We start from the raw sequence: 14,499 nt of genomic DNA on the forward strand, positions 1-14,499 counted from the left end.
CTTTTGAGGTTTGTTTTTTCCCTTGCTGTTTTTACCACTTTGTGGATTTTCTTTTGTATTTTGGAAGATATCTATTTTTTATTAAACCACCATCTCTAGTACTGCTGTGTCTGCCTCATCTTCTGGGTTCTGCCAATTATTAGTGACTGTTTCTCGCACCGGGTCCTGACAACTCTGTGGTCCAACTCATCCCAAACCATCTCAATTGGGTTGAGGTTGGGTGATTGTGGATGCCAGGTCATCTGATGCATCACTCCACCCCTCTCCTTCTTGGTCAAATAGCCCTTACACAGCCTGGAGGTGTGTTGGGTCATATTCCTGTTGAAAAACAAATGATAGTCGCACTAAGCGCGAACCAGATGGGATGGAGTATCGCTGCAGAATGCTGTGGCAGCCAAGCTGGTTAAGTGTGCCTTTAATTCTAAATAAATCACAGACCATCACACCATGTCCTCCATGCTTCACGGTGGGAATCACACATGCGGAGATCATCCATTCAACTACTCTGTGTCTCACAAAGACACGGAGGTTGGAACCAAAAATCTCTAATTTCGACTCATCAGACCAAAGGACAGATTTCCACCGGTCTAATATCCATTACTCGTGTTTCTTGGCCCAAGCAAGTCTCTTCTTATTATTGGTGTCCTTTAGTAATGGTTTAGTAATGGTTTCTTTGCCACAATTCGAATGTAATGGCTTCTGTCGGTAGAAGGAGAGGAGGACCAAAGCGCAGCGTGGTATGTATCCATATTTATTAGAATATTTCTTCTATAATGAACAAAACAAACAGACGAAAAGCCAACGAAGCTACAGTCCCGAACTAGAGAACACAAAAACAGATTGTCACGATCGTCTTTATGTGGACCAAGGCGCAGCATGATACGAATACATCTTCTTTAATTATAACGAAGACGAAACAAACACTTTTACAAACTAATACAAAAACAACAAACGTGAAGCTACAAACCTACGTGCACACATGCAACATAGACATAGACAATTACCCACAACCTGTCTAATACCTATGGCTGCCTAAAATATGGCTCCCAATCAGAGACAACGATAGACAGCTGTCTCTGATTGAGAACCACTCAGGCAACCATAGACATACCTAGACACCTACACTGAACACAACCCCATAAACTCTACCAAAACCCCCTAGACACTACAAACACCCTCGACTAGACAAAAACACACAAACATCCCCCATGTCACACCCTGACCTAACTAAAATAATAAAGAAAACAAAGATAACTAAGGCCAGGGCGTGACACAGATGAACGCAAGAACAGGAACAATCACCCACAAACCAACAGTGAAAACAGGCTACCTTAATATGGTTCCCAATCAGAGACAACATAAAACACCTGCCTCTGATTGAGAACCATATCAGGCCAATAAGACAAACCTAAACAAAGAAACACATAATATAGACTACACCCACCCAGCTCACGTCCTGACCAACTAAATAAAGACTAACCAAAGGAAATAAGGTCAGGAACGTGACAATGAAGGCCTGATTCACGCAGTCTCCTCTGAACAGTTGATGTTGAGATGTGTCTGTTACTTGAACTCTGTGAAGCATTGATTTGGGCTGCAATTTCTGAGGCTGGTAACTGTAATGAACTTATCCTCTGCAGCAGAGGTTACTCTGGGTCTTCCTTTTCTTTTGCTGTCCTCATGAGAGCCAGTTTCATCATAGTGCTTGATGGTTTTTGCGACTGCACTTGAAGAATTGTTCAAAGTTCTTGAAATTTTCTGGATTGACTGACCTTCATGTCTTAAAGTAATGATGGACTGTTGTTTCTCTTTTCGGCCCTTCTCCCCGATTGCTCAGTTTGGCCGGTCGGCCAGCTCTAGGAAGAGTCTTGGTGGTTCCAAACATCTTCCATTTAAGAATGATGGAGGCCACTGTTTTGCTCTGACATGCACTCTCTACTGTGAGACCTTATATAGACAGGTGTGTGCCTTTCCAAATCATGTCCAATCAATTGAATTTACCACAAGTGGACTCCAATCAAGTTGTAAAAGCATCTTAATGATGATCAATGGAAACAGGATGCACCTGTGCTCAATTCCGATTCTCATAGCAAAGGGTCTGAATACTTATGTAAATAAGGTATTTCAGTTTTTTATTTTTAATACATTTGCAAAAATTTCCAAAAAACAGTTTTTGCTTTGTCGTTATGGGGTATTGTGCATAGATTGCTAAGGATTTTTTATTTATTTAATCACCCTACCACTGAGGGGATTAGATTAAGCTGCCCCTCCTGCCCGTGTGGGTGGAGTTTGCACCGGGTGGACAAAAATATAAACGCATCATGTAAAGTGTTGGTCCCATGTTTCATTAACTGAAATAAAAGATCCCAGAAATGTTCTATATGCACAAAAAGCTTATTTCTCTAAAATGTTGTGCACACATTTGTTTAACTCCCTGTTAGTGAGCATTTTTCCTTTGCCACGATAATCCATTCACCTCAAGAAGATGATTAAACAGTATGATCAGTACACAGGTGCACCTTGTGCTGGGGACAATAAAAGCCCACTCTAAAATGTGCAGTTTTGTCACACAACACAATGCCACAGATGTCTCAAGTTTTGAGGGAGTGTGCAATTGGCATGCTGACTGTAGGAATGTCCACAAGAGCTGTTGCCAAATAATTTAATGTTCATTTATTTACCTTAAACCATCTCCAACGTCGTTTTAGGGAATTTGGCAGTATGTCCAACCCGCCTCACAACCGCAAACCACGTGTATGGTGTCGTGTGGGCGAGCGGTTTGCTGATGTCAATGTTGTGAACAGAGTGCCCCATGGTGGCGATGGGGTTATGGTATGGGCAGGCATAAGCTATGGACAACGAACACAATTGCATTTTATCGATGGCAATTTGAATGCACAGATATACCGTGACGAGATCTTGAGGCCCAATGCAAGGCCCATTTTTAAGCTATTTGTGACCAACAGATGCATACCTGTATTCCCAGTCATGTGAAATCCATAGATCAAGGCCTAATGTATTAATTTCAATTGACTGATTTCCTCATATGAACTGTAACTCAGTAAAATATTTGAAATAGTTTCATGTTGCGTTTATATTTTTGTTCAGTATATTTTATGGAAAATAGATATTAGTATTTTATGGAAAATAGTATTACCGTGCGGCTCAGATTACTGTTCGATTTAAACTGGGAAGGCCTCCCTCACCGGTTTTGCCCCCTTACGTTACAGGCCATAGCCCAGTGCAACACGGGCTAGCTCAACAGAATCCCCTCAGTGCCTCGGCATCAGTTGAGTCGACCCCCTCTATCTTACTCTTTCTGGTTTTTCAGATGTCCATTTTAACCTGCCCTAACAAGCAGTTCATGAGGCAGTCCATCTGCCTGTTTGCCACGCTGTACTTGGGCCCCCCAACGTACAGCTGCAGGGTCCGCTCCATGCCCAGCCCCTCACACCATCTATCTAGGACCATGAGCGAGAAATAGAAGGAGAGAGAGTTAAACAAAATGTCAAATAAGATGTACCTAGCATAGGTCTAGACCTATCCAAGGAGAATGCCCACTGGCTTCATAACCAAACTGAGGAATTATGTCAGGTATCAAACATCTGACTCAAACATTTATTTAAAGGAAATTAATTCATTTTTACCATCCTCCTCTTGGTGATTGCAACCCTAAAATTGGTTCTCAAACACTTTAGGCCTATCTGGTGAAACAGTTCTAGGCTACACAAAATAACACACTTAGGTAAAAAGGCTAGTAAATTAATTGTAAAGTAAACCGACTTTCTGTACGTTATGGTATGTCGTCGGGAACACGCCTTTGGGATTAAAGTGTAGCGATGACAGTCGTGAACGCGCATCGCGGGCTTGACGTCACTGAAGCGCCCAGGCTCTCCAGAGCGAGAGCCGCTGGTTGTGTTGGCAAAAAATATGGGAAAATTAGATAGAGGTATGCTGGGGAAATAAGGGAAAATGTCCGTATATGTTGCCGTTTTCCATTTGACGCAGGATACAACAAACTGACTTGACTGACCCCCATCAGACAGAGCTACAGCACGGTAGGCTAGTTCACTCTATAAGTGATTTTCGTCATCATTGTGTTCATTTCTAAGGATTCTGCTTGACCATATCATATTTATGAATATGTATGCATCAGAATATTATGACATTTTTGGCAAAGAAAATAACGGCATTATTGTTAGTTTTTTTTAGGGGGGAGCAAATTTCTTTAAATGAAGGAAAACCCCGTAAATGATGTTCAGCCCTACAGCAATGGAGGAGGAAAAGAAAGGGATATTTGAGAGGGAGCGATTGGGTGGCTCCTGTATTTAACGAATATATATATTTTTAGATGTTGTCCATTACTAAAGATTTTAGACGTCTTGCAACCCAAGTTGACAATCGTATTACCTTCAGACCATTTATCAGTTTTGTTAGCAGTCTATCTTGCATCCATGAGGTTTTTATTCCCCAATGTTTAAATGGCCAGCCCTTTCAGTCATAGCTAACGTAGCGAACAAGAAACAATGTAGCACACTACCTTGCGCGAAATAGGCTAGTGCAAGATCCATCAATCTACATTCAATTTCGGAACAGTGTTACGTTGCAATATTTCTTTTTCGATATTGCAGCAAAACGTTACATTGTAACGCTTGATAAGTCACATTAGCTTTTAGCTAGGCTGCCATTTGAAACTCCTACTAGCTATGGATACATTTATGAGGAGTCTACAATCGAAATGGTCCGTGGTGAAATGTATCACGGATAAAGATAGTAAGTGGGGTTTCTTAGGAAATTCTGTACTATCGGTCGCATTTTTGGGCCCACAACTCGCAGTCATTGGATACAATTGAAAAGGGGCGCTCCTCCCTACATTAGCCAGGTGACGTGACACATACAGTACCATAACGTACCAGCGTCCCTACATGAAATTCTATCTTTGACGCTGAACGTAAGGGAAAAAATCTAAATTATCTATACAAAACGGTCTTTGCAGAGCCTACTATTGAACTGTAGGTGTAGCGGATTTCACATATGTATTGATACAACTGTCCATTCATTCATAGGAGCAATAGGCCTACATTAACACGGCGATATGGGAATTATTCCATAGTAGCCTTTATACATTGGCTAGTAGAAATAAAAATGTTCAACTAACCTGTTCTTGCCTATACTTTCTTCGTCTATTGGGAAGAAACGTATTTTACATGTACGTGTTCAGTTGCAGGTGGTTCTCAAAAAATCTGAGAATATTCAGAAAGATAGTGAAATTCATATTTTTCCAACAAGTAACGGGAGTTCCCTCCTTTAATCATTAGGACATCTCGCATTTCCCAAAATATTTTCAGGAACAAGTCGGCGAGAAGTCGGAGCAAAACAGGAAAAATAACATGTAACAGCTTTATGAAACATAATACACAACATCCGGGACTAGCATTAGCCACTGTAGCATGGTGGGGGAAAAGGGTGTTTCATAAAGAAAGTATGCATATTTTCCCCGTTTCTTTTTGCCTTCTCGCCATTAAGTCGAATGAAGGCGAAAACCAACGCCTTTGCAGCCTGAATGGACAATGTTTTATGTACGAACCGGTCCAAGGGGGATACGAGTGTATAGCTGGCTGCATACATTCCCTTTGAATGGTAAGATGACATGACTATCGACATCGTTTCTATGCGACACAGCCGTGGCCATGTGTAGAAAGAAGTAGATGACAGTGCAACCAAAACAAAAATCAACACAAATGCAAGAGGGGCGCCCTAAAGCTCAGGTGTGAGTGCTACGCCACTGCTTATAAGTTAATTTATTTGCCACATCTTAGATAGTTATCTCCAGTTCAGGGTTCCAGCTATATGGTTTGCTAACGTTCTATCTAAGTGGCAAGCTTGCTAGATCAAGTGTCTTGGTTACAGCAAATCCCTCTTGGATCAAGATCTCTGCTCCCTAAATTAGTTTTGTGTGCACTACTGGTAATACTGTATACCCTGGTATGGTAAAGGAATGGTATGAATATCTGGATACCGCCCAACCCTATTTCTCACTCCATACAAAATGTGGATTTGACAATTTTTCTTTATATTCTCTTGTTTTTGGAGAACCYCCTGCYACTGAGCACAGACAAGATACATGCTTTGTTCTCGATTCGGTAGAAAAGTGTATCGGCTAAAACAGGTTCATAGAAAAATTGCTTTAAACACTTTTTACTAGCCACGGTATAATGGCTACTATGGAAGAATTCCCATATCACTGTTTTAATGGATATCTACACCCAGTTGGTGGGCTGTCTATATGGGAATTTCTTACTGGACACGCTCAAAGCATCTGCCAAAATGCATTGGCCCTTTGAAAAACCTTAGAGCAGGTTTTATTGCAAGATTATGCCTATGGTTGGTAGTGTGGTTTCCACTCTGGTTTCTCCTTTAATCAGCTTGTCTTTGTTGTATTTGGAAAGGCAACAATGTAGTGTTGTTGAATGCAGAAACATGAGTATGACCTCTTCTGGAGTGTATGGTACAGACTCATCTAGAGTCTGCTTCTTCCTAGTTCCTGCCTACTAAGTTTTCTTTTCTTGCCACTATAACCTCTGCTTGCTCTTTGGGGGTTACGGTCTGCATAGTTGTGACATTTGAGGTACTCATCCTACACACTTGGTGTAGGGACCCTGGATGTACAGTCGTGGCCAAAAGTTTTGAGAATGACACATATTAATTTTCACAAAGTCTGCTGCCTCAGTTTGTATGATGGCAATTTGCAAATACTCCAGAATGTTATGAAGAGAGATCAGATGAATTGCAATTATTTGCAAAGTCCCTATTTGCCATGCAAATGAACTGAATCCCCCAAAAACATGTCCACTAAATTTCAGCCGTGCCACAAAAGGACCAGCTGACATCATGTCAGTGATTCTCTCGTTAACACAGGTGTGAGTGTGGACGAAGACAAGGCTGGAGATCACTCTGTCATGCTGATTAAGTTCGAATAACAGACAGGAAGCTTCAAAAGGAGGGTGGTGCTTGGAATCATTGTTCTTCCTCTGTCAACCATGGTTACCTGAAAGGAAACACGTACTGTCATCATTGCTTTGCACAAAAAGGGCTTCACAGGCAAGGATATTGCTGGCAGTAATATTGCACCTAAACCAACCATTTATCGGATCATCAAGAACTTCAAGGAGAGCGGTTGTTGTGAATTTTCAATTGTTGTGAAGAAGGCTTCAGGGCGCCCAAGAAAGTCCAGCAAGCTCCAGAACCGTCTCCTAAAGTTGATTTCAGCTGCGGGATCGGGGCACCACCAGTACAGAGCTTGCTCAGGATTGGCAGCAGGCAGGTGTGAGTGCATCTGCACGCACAGTGAGGCGAAGAATTTTGGAGGATGGCCTGGTGTCAAGAAGGGCAGCAAAGAAGCCACTTCTCTCCAGGAAAAACATCAGGGACAGACAGATATTCTGCAAAAGGTACAGGGATTGGACTGCTGAGGACTGGGGTAAAATCATTTTCTCTGATGAATCCCCTTCCCGATTGTTTGGGGCATCCGGAAAAAAGCTTGTCCGGAGAAGACAAGGTGAGCGCTACCATCAGTCCTGTGTCATGCTAACAGTAAAGCATCCTGAGACCATTCATGTGTGGGGTTGCTTCTCAGCCAAGGGAGTGGGCTCACTCACAATTTTAGCTAAGAACACAGCCATGAATAAAGAATGGTACCAACACATCCTCCGAGAGCAACTTCTCCCAACCATTCAGGAACAGTTTGGTGACAGCTTTGCGTGACGAACAATGCCTTTTCCAGCATATGGAGCACCTTGCCATAAGGCAAAAGTGATAACTAAGTGGCTCGGGGAACAAAACATCGATATTTTGGGTCCATGGCCAGGAAACTCCCCAGACCTTAATCCCATTGAGAACTTGTGGTCAATCCTCAAGAGGCGGGTGGACAAACAAAAACGCACAAATTCTGACAAACTCCAAGCATTGATTATGCAAGAATGGGCTGCCATCAGTCAGGATGTGGCCCAGAAGTTAATTGACAGCATGCCAGGGCGGATTGCAGAGGTCTTGAAAAAGAATGCAAATATTGACTCTTTGCATCAACTTCATGTAATTGTCAATAAAAGCCTTTGACACTTATGAAACGCTTGTAATTATATTTCAGTATTCCATAGTAACATCTGACAAAAATATCTAAAGACACAGAAGCAGCAAACTTTGTGAAATTAATATTTGTGTCATTCTCAAAACTTTTGCCCACGTCTGTACAGTACCAGTCAAAAGTTTGGACACACCTACTCATTCAAGGATTTTTCTTCATTTTTACTATTTTCTACATTGTAGAATAGTAGTGAAGACATCAAAACTATGAAATAATAAAAATATATTTGAGATTTGAGATTCTTCAAAGTAGCCACCCTTTGCCTTGATGACAGCTTTGTACACTCTTGGCATTCTCTCAACCAGCTTATTGAGGTAGTCACCTGGAATGCATTTAAATTAACAGGTGTGTCTGTTTTAAAGATAATTTGTGGAATTTATTTCCTTCTTAATGCGTTTGAGCCAATCAGTTGTGTTGTGACAAAGTAGGGGTGGTATACAGAAGATACCAATTCCATGTTATGGCAAGAACAGCTCAAATAAGCAAAGAGAAACAACAGTCCATCGTTACTTGAAAACATGAAGGTCAGTCAATACGGAAAATTTCAAGAACTTTGAACAATTCTTCAAGTGCAGTTGCAAAAAACCATCAAGCGCTATGATGAAACTGGCTCTCATGAGGACCGCCACAGGAAATTAAGACCCAGAGTTACCTCTGCTGCAGAGGATATGTTCATTAGAGCTCCCAGCAAATTGCAATCCAAATAAATGCTTCACAGAGTTCAAGTAACAGACACATCTCAACATCAACTGTTCAGAGGAGACTGCTTGAATCAGGCCTTCATGGTCGAAATTTTGCAAAGAAACCACTACTAAAGGACACCAATAATAAAAAGAGATTTGCTTGGGCCAAGAAGCACGAGCAATGTACATTAGACCGATGGAAATCTGTCCTTTGGTCTGAGTCCAAATTTGAGATTTTTGGTTCCAACCTCCGTGTCTTTGTGAGACGCAGAGTAGTTGAACGGATGATCTCCGTATGTGTGGTTCTCACCGTGAATCATGGAGGTGCGGGTGCTTTACTGGTGACACTGTCAGGTGATTTAATTAGCATTCAAGGCACACTTAACCAGCATGGCTACCACAGCATTCTGCAGCGATACGCCATCCCATCTGGTTTGCGCTTAGTCCCACTGTCATTTGTTTATCAACAGGACAATTGTGTGCTGCCCTATGGGACTCCCAATCACGGCCGGTTGTGATACAGCCTGGAATCTAACCAGGTTCTGTAGTGACGCCTCTAGCACTGAGATGCAGTGCCTTAGATCGCTGCGCTACTTGGGAGTGAAGGAAAAGCAGCCAARAAGTGCTCCGCATATGTGGGAAGTGGGAACTTCTTCAAGACCGTTGGAAAAGCATTCAAGGTGAAGTTGGTTGAGTGAATGCCAAGAGTGTGCAAAGCTGTCATCAAGACGAAGGGTGGCTATTTTGAAGAATCTCAAATATAAAATATATTTTGATTTGTTTAACACTTTTTTTGTTACTACATGATTCCATATGTATTATTTCATAGTTTTGATATCTTCACTATTATTCTACAATGTAGAAAATATTAAGAAATAAAGATAAACCCTTGAATGAGTAGGTGTGTCCAAACTTTTGACTGGTACTGTGTGTTAGTGATATTCAACTTGTTCCTCATTTCATGCATCATGGCTAGACCGATATTACAGTAAAGCAGCGATGGTATGCTTTTGCCTTTCGGTGTATGGACTTTCTCATTTAGCCAACTCTGTTCCTTCCAGATCAGTCTCCTGTGTATCGACCCTCTGAATGGTCGTTATCTAACTCCAAGAGCAGCTGTCACTCAGTCCCTTCTGAGATTGAGAGAGCGCTCAGCTGTTTCACATGAAACAAGCGCTCACTTACTTCAGTTGAGTCCGTTACACACTAGACAAGGCTACATCTCCACGTTTCGGACACTGCACCTCTTCCCACCATCCAGCCGTCCACTCCTCTGCTTCAGCAAACATGTACGGCAGCGCCCGTTCCGTTGGCCGAGCGGATGCCAACCACAGCGGAGGAGGGAGAGATGGGGGGAGCAGCCAGGGTTCTGGGCGCTCCCCTCYTCTCCCCCGCTCACCACGGATGGGCCACCGTCGCACCAACAGCACGGGGGGCAGCGGAGGATGTCCAGGCGGAGCMGGGGGTAAGACCCTCTCCATGGAGAACATCCAGTCCCTCAATGCAGCCTACGCCACCTCAGGACCCATGTACCTGAGCGACAACGAGGTCGCCATGTCCGACCGCGTTAACAAGAGTGGTCGGGAGATGACCACAATGGGGCGACAGAGAGTGACATACGGGTCGAGGGCGAGCGCAGGTGGGGGTGGAGGCGTGGCAGCCAGCACGCCAAACATCGCCACGTCGGCCCCAGCCAACGCTGGGCTCCCTGGGGGTATGATGGCAGGTGACTCCCTGGCTTTTGGGGATCACCACATGGCCTCTACGGTGCCCCACTCCCTGAGACAAGCCCGGGACAACACCATACTGGACCTGCAGGCCCAGCTCAAAGAGGTCAGTAGCCCCAGTTGCAGCTATCTAATTTACTTATTTGCATATTTTAGTGAGATTGGAAGCTGTGATGTCATAAGGACATTTTGCAATGACACGTTTGACATGACCGTATTTTGAGCAGCGCATCCAGTTGGACTTTTACGGAGTGTCTGCCATACAAAGGTTTGTGTGAGAACGATTCGGTGCAGAGTGTGTGAGTGAAAGTCAGATTGTATGTTTGACTGACTGAGTCTCCTGGTCCCTCAGGTACTGCGTGAGAACGAGTTGCTGTGTCGTGAGGTGGAGGTGAAGGAGAGCAAGCTGAGTTCCTCCATGAACTCCATAAAGACCTTCTGGAGCCCTGAGCTGAAGAAGGAGAGAGCCCTAAGGAAGGACGAGGTGTCRAAGATCACTGTCTGGAAGGAACAATACCGCGTGGTGCAAGACGAGACACAGGTTGGTGTGGGTGATATTTTTCATCCATGTAATTGTTAAAGAAAGAATTGGGGGTTAGATAATCTGATCCCAGATTTGTGTTTAGGGGCAATTTACTACCACGAGCAAAGGGCAGGTTAGAGCCTATTGGCTGTGTGTGTGACAGGGGAGAGATGTAGGCTCTAACCTATCCTGTAGCTATCGGCTGTGTGTGTCTGGGGGAGGATGTGTAGCTTTAGCAACATCAGCTAATCCTCTTATATGCAGCTATGTGCTCATGCTACATACTGCAGATGAAAGAGGGGTGTTAGTTTAATGGCTGCATAAYTCTGTACACAACATCCCCCTTTTGTTAAAGGAATGGGAGGATGTAGTGAGCAGATATGAGAGGAAACCTGTGAAAAATGAGCTTCAGATTGAGCTAGGGGGATGTTACAACGCTACTGTACTGTACCTGCCATAGAGAGAAAATAAATAATGGAAACAGCAGAACAGCCTCTTGGGGATAAGACATAAAGTAAATAGCAGGCTCTTGGGGGAAAGCATATAAAAGCAAGCGTTTAGTCCCCCCCCCCTGTGTGTGTTGTGTGTGTGTGTGTGGTGTGTGTTGTGTGTGTGTGTTGTGTGTGTGTGTGTGTGTGTGTGTGTGAGAGAGAAGACTTTTAGTTTCCTCACATTGCTGTCTTATGTGGTGACGGCTCACAACTCGGCATACTGAAGACGAACTTGCTAATCAGAGACCAAGGGCTCTATTTTTGGCTGCCGCTACGGCGGTGTGAGTACCAAACACACGTTAGTTTGCATTTTCAGCATGTAAAAACTGGCCCCATGCACCAGGTTCATGCCTAATATCAGCTCACTTGTGCTGAGGTGGGAGAGATGGCAATATTTGAGGTGTGTCCTTGAAAACAAGCACAAAACGGAATTTAATGCGGCGCATATCGGAAGATTTAAGACCAATGAAAAGCAGGTAGCTCTTAGCAGTAACGCGGTTGTAAGGGCATGGATTTTGTGAGCGGAAGGGCAACCAATCTAGCCGTGACGCACAGTGCCCTTATGCTCATTGAACAAGAGAGGGGATGTGCTTTTTGTTCCGGTAACCCTCGGGGCGGTAGGTAGCCTTGTGGTTAGAGCGTTGAAAGGTTGCTGGATCGAATCCCCGAGCTGACAAGGTAAAAATCTGTCGTTCTGCCCCTGAACAAGGCAGTTTACCCACTTCCCTAGTAGGCCGTCATTGTAAATAAGAATTTGWTCTTAACTGACTTGCCTATTTAAATAAATAAAGGTTAAATAAATAAAATAATAAACCAAGCATATAGCCTCCCCTCAATTAATTCTGCTTTCAAGCCTGAAAGGGTTTGACTCGTGAGACTGCTTTGAAATGAATCTTAATCTCCAACGCTTTATTCAAATATCAAGTTTGGGAGCAGCAAAACAGTGAGCGAACGTCCCCTTTTTATGTATTGTGTAGGCCTACATTATTTTAGCCAGCTCTCGTTTTGGGTGTGCGTAAACCACCTCCAAATAGGCTACATGTGTCCATATGCCCATCACGAAACGAGATATGAGATGATGCTGGTGCCCCTTGTGTTTAGAACTTATTTTCCTCGAACAATTGCTTGTTTTCCTTTTCACATGATTAAAAACCATTCCCTCCGTAGGCTACCCTTACCCTAGACCTATACGCTGTAACAAAGGCTGGTTCAACAGCCATCCTTCATGTCTTTTTTTATCCTGTTGGTTTTATGATATCATGGTTCTGACCCCAAGCTATTTAGAAATATTGTTGTAAAAAAAAAAAACAGTGATTTTAATTTGATTAAAAAACCAACTTATTAGAATGATTCACCGTRCTAGCTTTGTGATGAGATCGTCCAGCTCGCATGCAGTGGAATTTAGGAACCGTCTGCTATTTCTGGAGAAGTGTGAATTCCATCTGTAAAATGGCTCCATTATGTTTCTAAAACATATTTGGGAGCAGTATAACGGTTGACATTCTCTTTATATTGGAGCTTTGTCCAGCTTCTGTGAAAAGTTTGGATGTGTGTAAAACCTTCCATTGTCTGCATTGCCTTATATTATGCTCATGGGAACAATTATGGTGCCTGTAACTATATCTATGCATAGCCTATTTTAAAACAAGTTTTGATTTTAATTTAATTAAAATGTTTTGCTCTTTTTAGGCCTTATAGTGAATTCAATCTTGCTTATTGACTACGTTTGGCATGTCCTTGGCTCAGACATAATGCAATTTACAGTAGTCTTATCCCCTGATTCAGAGGGGTTGGGTTTGTATTATGTATTTATTTATAGACAACAATAATTTTTTTGACCACACTGACCTTACGAATTCAAAAGTACAATTCTTGTCTTTCATAATTTGGTCCGTTATACTTGGATGTGTGGTGTCAACGTTTGTTGCTGGCATGTCATCCCTAAGTTTGCTTATCTTGCCAATGAAAAAAGTCATTAAATAGTTTGCAATATCAGTGGGCTTTGTGATGAATGAGCCATTTGATTCAATGAATGAAGGAGCCGAGTTGGCTTTTCTCCAAAAATGTCATTTAAGGTGCCCCAAAGCTTTTTACTATCATTCTTTATATAATTTATCTTTGTTTCATAGTGTAGTTTCTTTTTCTTTAGTTTAGTCACATGATTTCTTAATTTTCAGTATGTTTGCCAATCAGTTGGGCTGCCAGACTTAATTGCCATACCTTTTGCCTCATCCCTCTTAACCATACAATTTTTTCTCATCAATCCAAGGGGATTTAACAGTTTTTACAGTCATTTTCTTAATGGGTGCGTGGTTATTAGTAACTGGAATAAGTAGTTTCATAAATGTGTCAAGTGCAGCGTCTGATTGCTCCTCAGACCAGCAAATATTCTTTACATCATCAACATATGAATCACAACAAAACTTCTTGTATGACCTCTTATACACTATATTAGTCCCAGCCTTTGGAACTTTGGTTTTCCTAGATATGGCTATTATATTGTGATCACTACATCCATTGGATTTGGATACTGCTTTAAAGCAAATATCTGCAGCATTAATAAAGATATGATCAATACATGTTGATGATTTAATGCCTGTGCTGTTTGTAACTACCCTGGTAGGTTGACTCATAACCTGAACCAGGTTGCAGGCAATGGTTACAGTTTGAAGTTTTTTCCTGAGTGGGCAGCTTGATGAAAGCCAGTCAATATTTAAATCACCCAGAAAATATATCTCTTTGTTGATATCGCATACATTATCAAGCATTTCACACATGTTATCCAGATACTGACTGTTAGCACTTGGTGGTCTATAGCAGCTTCCCACAAGAATGGGCTTTAGGTGAGGCAGATGAACCTGTAGCCATATTACTTCAACGGTATTTAACATGAGATCGTCTCTAATCTTTACAGGAATTTGGTTCTGAATAT

At 42.4% G+C, this 14,499-nt stretch overlaps 1 protein-coding gene across 3 annotated transcripts in view; it reads left to right on the forward strand.

Moving 5' to 3' along the window:
- Nucleotides 1-3,867: 3,867 nt before the first annotated feature.
- Nucleotides 3,868-14,499, forward strand: part of LOC111953048 (ELKS/Rab6-interacting/CAST family member 1-like) — a 29,959-nt gene continuing 19,327 nt past the window's right edge. For 2 of the 3 annotated variants that reach the window (XR_002875805.1, XM_023972135.2), the window contains exons 1-3: nt 3,868-4,058; nt 9,888-10,659; nt 10,906-11,094. Coding sequence is in view for 2 of the 3 variants with exons in the window: in XM_023972135.2 (XP_023827903.1) it covers nt 10,114-10,659; nt 10,906-11,094 (735 nt within the window). In the remaining variant the exon portion in view is untranslated. Of the gene's footprint in view, nt 4,059-5,444; nt 5,641-9,887; nt 10,660-10,905; nt 11,095-14,499 lie in introns of those variants that run through there. The other variant, XM_070435239.1, reaches the window with a different exon arrangement.

The sequence above is a fragment of the Salvelinus sp. IW2-2015 genome, linkage group LG26, assembly GCF_002910315.2.
Source record: "Salvelinus sp. IW2-2015 linkage group LG26, ASM291031v2, whole genome shotgun sequence".
NCBI classification, from domain to species: domain Eukaryota; kingdom Metazoa; phylum Chordata; class Actinopteri; order Salmoniformes; family Salmonidae; genus Salvelinus; species Salvelinus sp. IW2-2015.